The 4,852-nt window shown below is 37.0% G+C and overlaps 1 protein-coding gene across 1 annotated transcript in view; it reads left to right on the forward strand.

Moving 5' to 3' along the window:
• Window positions 1-2,704: 2,704 nt before the first annotated feature.
• The window catches only part of papolg (poly(A) polymerase gamma), a 25,266-nt gene continuing 23,118 nt past the window's right edge, over window positions 2,705-4,852 (forward strand). Inside the window, 2 exon segments of the mRNA XM_016457772.1 lie at window positions 2,705-2,863; window positions 3,550-3,717. Coding sequence (XP_016313258.1) covers window positions 2,847-2,863; window positions 3,550-3,717 — 185 coding nt within the window. The 5' untranslated portion in view covers window positions 2,705-2,846.

Genomic DNA, 4,852 nt, shown 5'->3' on the forward strand with positions numbered 1-4,852 from the left:
AACATACACCAAAGCTCTTATCTAACTAGAAGTATTCCGCTTCATCAAATAGAGCAGCTACAGCCTATAACCCTTAATGAATAGCCAAAACGTTATAAGTACATGTATTCCCCATACCGGAGGTTTTCAAACTGGGGTCCAGGTGGCCAGTGTAAAAAAAATAAAAATTAAATTAAATTAAAATGATGATAGATAGATAGATAGATAGATAGATAGATAGATAGATAGATAGATAGATAGAAAAAAATAAAAGATAAATAAACAATATAAATAAGGTTACTAAATAAATAAATAGTATTAACAGAAATAAAAGATAACATTATATAATATATAGTATACATATAAAAATAATAAAAATTATATTTAAATAAGTAAATAAAAACAAATAAATAATAACACATATTACAGTACAGTGCTGTGATGAGTAGAAAAAATATGAAACATAAAAACTAAATATTTTCCACATATTTACCATATTAAGCTGTCTTTTAAGAGTTAGTAAAATTTGAGGGGTCCCTCACACAAGCATGATTCAATTTGGGGTCTGTGGAAAGATTGAAAAGTCCTGCCCAATACCATTTATATAGCATATAATAGAGCTAGTTGTCACTCGGGACAATTGTCACTATATCTTTAAGTCAAATATCTAATTACACAAATGTGCGTTTGTTTGTTTGTTTGTTTGTTTGTTTGTTTTTTAATCTAGGCCTATATTTCTTTTTTGTTTTTAAATAATATTCCTGTGCCTTGTGACTAAAATTTTAATAAGGTGCATATTAGTAGAACATCATTAAAGAGGAAGGCTGCCTACACCTTAAACCTCAATAATCTGGTCTGGTTTGGTCATAAGAATTGAAGCACATGGAACCATGATATCAAGACTAAAAGTGATGCCTGAGCCCCTCAGAAGGAAGATGGTTGAGGTTTATGAGTCTGAAGGAGGATTTAAAGCCATTTCCAAACTACTTCAAATCTATCACTCCACTGTGAACAACAAATGAAGCAGCCATACATACAAGAAACTCCACAGATGTGACACAGACAAGTATCCTGTTCAGCGTAAGAGACTGATAGACAAGTATAAGAAAAAATAGAAGCATTTCTCCAAAATACAATTATATAATACAAAAAAAATACAGAATACAATTTATGTTATGTTTGTTGAATAAAATATTTCCAACTAAAGTTTCAGCATTGATATTCCCACATATTTTGAAAAGGGACAAAACTGGGAATGTACTTGTACTTACGCAGCACTGGTGACGTGATCAGCTAGTGGGGGGCATGTTGTCACAAATTATCTTTGTGACAGTTAAATATTTTGTCCAAGCCAGTAATAGTTTTTTTTTTTTTTTTTTGAATTGAAAAAATTTCAGCAGTTGTTCTTACATTTCACATGTACATAATCTTTCTGGACGGAAATGAATTTGTCTCTCGAAGTGGAATCATCTTACAGTTCACAGATCTAGAGGTGATGTAATATTACATGAATTAGACTAAGAGACCGGCAATTCACTTCATTCACTACTCTAAGACAGCTCTGCAGGGAGAGAGCTGACTGGAGCAGGGGGATTCATAACATCTTTTTCATCTCTAAATGCCTTATAAAATTTGAATGAAACCATTACAAAATTAGCCGCAAAACTAGAGAATTCTGATGTAATGCTTAAAAGAGACTTAGAAAGGGAGTATGGGGTGAAAAAATCTCATGAGATTCCTCTCTCTCACGCGCTTTATCGCGCTCTCTCAGCACGCCACAGTAACCTCAGTGACACCGTTCCCTCCATTGAGTCAAGTACACTACTGTACGCAGCCTGTCCTGCAACTCCGTTGGCCGCTGTACCACACAATAAGAGAAGAAGCAATTAGTCATTCTGATACGTTGCTAACATTGATCACCAACTGAAACACTTTAGCCGTTTCCAACTTGAACGAGGCCTTGATTTACATTCATATAAAATACTTGCAAAGAGAAACTCCACACAAAGGTGTATTGGCAAGACTATTCAAAGTCATCGTAACCTATGTGCCACCATTTCCCATTACGAGCCACAATACGCATTTTCTAGCAACAATGAGGTTCAAGCTCAACTGTGAAAAATGGCCATTTCTCAGTGCCATAAATCCTTAGGTTGCGCACAGCAGATGTGACACAGACAAGTATCCTGTTCAGCGTAAGAGACTGATAGACAAGTATAAGAAGAAAAAATAGAAGCATTTCTGCAAAATACAATTATATAATACAAAAAAAATACAGAATACAATTTATGTTATGTTTGTTGAATAAAATATTTCCAACTAAAGTTTCAGCATTGATATTCCCACATATTTTGAAAAGGGACAAAACTGGGAATGTACTTGTACTTACGCAGCACTGGTGACGTGATCAGCTAGTGGGGGGCATGTTGTCACAAATTATCTTTGTGACAGTTAAATATTTTGTCCAAGCCAGTAATAGTTTTTTTTTTTTTTGTAAACAAAACTTTAAAATACGTGTCCATACAAGATATGACTTCATCCACACGAATAAACAAGTCCCTATCTCCTCCGGTTTCTTACTTTTTACCAGCGAGTGCAGATGTTCTTGAGTAATATTTAGAAAATGACCCCGTCTGATAGATCGCAAGCTCCTCTGCTCGCACTCGTCCAATAACACCATGATTGATATTTGAAAACATTCGTCAGAGGGTATGAGGGCGCAGAGCATGTCGGGAGATGTCTGTACGGTGGGCGCCATATTGGAGCAACAACTATTGTTATAAATTGAGACGGGGCTGCTGCTGGCTGAGTTTACATGTTTTCTGCGTGTTTGTTTTGAAAATATTTGGATATTTCTACGCAAGGTCATGAAAGAGATGTCAACGTAAGTGTTCCGTGCTTCACAAGGATATTAGTAGGTTAAACGAGTTAGTTGTTGAGAAAAAATGCAGTGCTAGGCTAGTTTAGCCAGTTTGTTGAGATAACGGTCAGAGAATGCAGGCTGTCGCAGATAAGCGGCCTCAATGTTTTTTTTTTTATTCACAAAACACTCGCATACATTAGAGTAATTAAATACACATGTTGTAGTTAACTGCATTTAACACACGTATTTTGGTGGTGTTGGCCATGTAATCTTGTCTTTGTTTACACAAAAGTTGGGCAATGCTGGTGGATGTAAACGCGGTTCTTTTAGTCCTTGTTTACTTTTCACGAAACAAACCACGTTTAAATATAGAAGTACTATGTGTTCTGACATTGTTTATATTGAGTTAAATGTGTGTGTATATATATGTATGCGTGTATGTGTTTATAAATGTAAATAGGCATATTTTGTGTGTGTGTGTGTGTGTGTGTGTGTGTGTGTATACACAATCCATCATACATACACTTTTCATTTACCGTGCATATATTTAGTACTATCATAAGTTATGACTAGAGAATGTTTCTCATATGTCTTGTTGTTTTTCTTGTAGTGTTGAGTTCAGTACTATTTGATTTTTTTTAAGTTTAGTATGTCTGCAGTGCAGCATTAGCCTATTATTATTGTTATCATCATGTCTTCATTTGCAGGACTGGTGACAGTACGCTTGGCGGGCAGCAGCCTCGGAAACATTATGGCATCACGTCTTCAATCAGCCTGGCCTTTCCCAGAGAGATAGACCATATCTACACTCAGAAGCTTACTGAGGCTATGAAACCATTTGGAGTGTTTGAGGGTGAAGATGAACTCAGTCACAGGTGAGGGTTTTCATTTGTGATTTAGTCACTGCTTTCCAGTGGTTAGAGATGGTGGTTTGTGCAGTCTGACAAATATTTGTTGTTGTTCGTTGCTAACTGTGTAGCATCTTTGATTAAAGTACTAACATGAACATTTGAAGTAACTTTACAGTCAACATATCTAGAGTGATCTGTACAGTTAGGTCGATATATATTTGGATACTGACACAATTTTCATAATTTCGGCTCTGTATGCCACCAGAACATAATTAAAAAGAAAAGAATCAAGATGAAATTGAAGTGCAGACTTTAAGCTTTAATTCAAGGGGTTGAACAAAAACCTTTGCAGGCAATGACTGACTTAAGTCTGGAACTCATGGACATCACCAGAGACTGGGTTTCCTCCTTTGTGGTGCTTTGCCAGGCCTTTACTGCAGCCGACTTCAGTTGTTGTTTGTTTGTGGGTCTTTCTGCCTTTAGTTTTGTCTTCAGCAAGTGAAATGCATGCTCAATCGGGTTGAGATCAGGAGATTGACTTGGCCATTTCAGAATATTCCATTTCAGCTTTTGCTGTATGTTTTGGGTCATTGTCCATTTGTACTATGAAGCGCCACCCAATCAACTTTGCTCCATTTGACTGAATCTGGGCAGACAGTATATCCCTATACACTTCAGAATTCTTCCGTCTGCTTCTGTCGTCAGTGGCACCAGTAACCCAGTGCCACTGGAAGCCATGCATACTTATGCCATCACACCGCTCCACCATGTTTCACAGATGTTGTATGCATTGGTTCATGAGCTGTTCCAAGCCTTCTCCATACTTTTTTCTCCCCGTCATTCTGGTTGATCTTAATTTCAGCCATCCAAAGAATGTTTTTCCAGAAGTAGTCTGGCTTTTTTAGATGTTTTTTGGCAAAGTCTAATCAGACCTTGTTTGCACCTTGTGGTGAACCCTCTGTATTTGCTCTCGTGAAGTCTTCTCTTGATTGTAGACTTTGACAGTGACACGCCTACCTCCTGGAGTGGAGAGTGTTCTTCTTTTAGCTGGATGTTGTGAAAGGGTTTTTCTTTACCATGGAGAGGATCCTCCGATCATCCACCACTGTTGTCCTCCGTAGACGTCCAGGCCTTTTTATGTTGCTGAGCTCACTAGTAC

Source organism: Sinocyclocheilus anshuiensis, unplaced genomic scaffold (genome assembly GCF_001515605.1).
Source record: "Sinocyclocheilus anshuiensis isolate Anshui unplaced genomic scaffold, SAMN03320099.WGS_v1.1 scaffold63, whole genome shotgun sequence".
Taxonomy (NCBI): Eukaryota; Metazoa; Chordata; class Actinopteri; order Cypriniformes; family Cyprinidae; genus Sinocyclocheilus; species Sinocyclocheilus anshuiensis.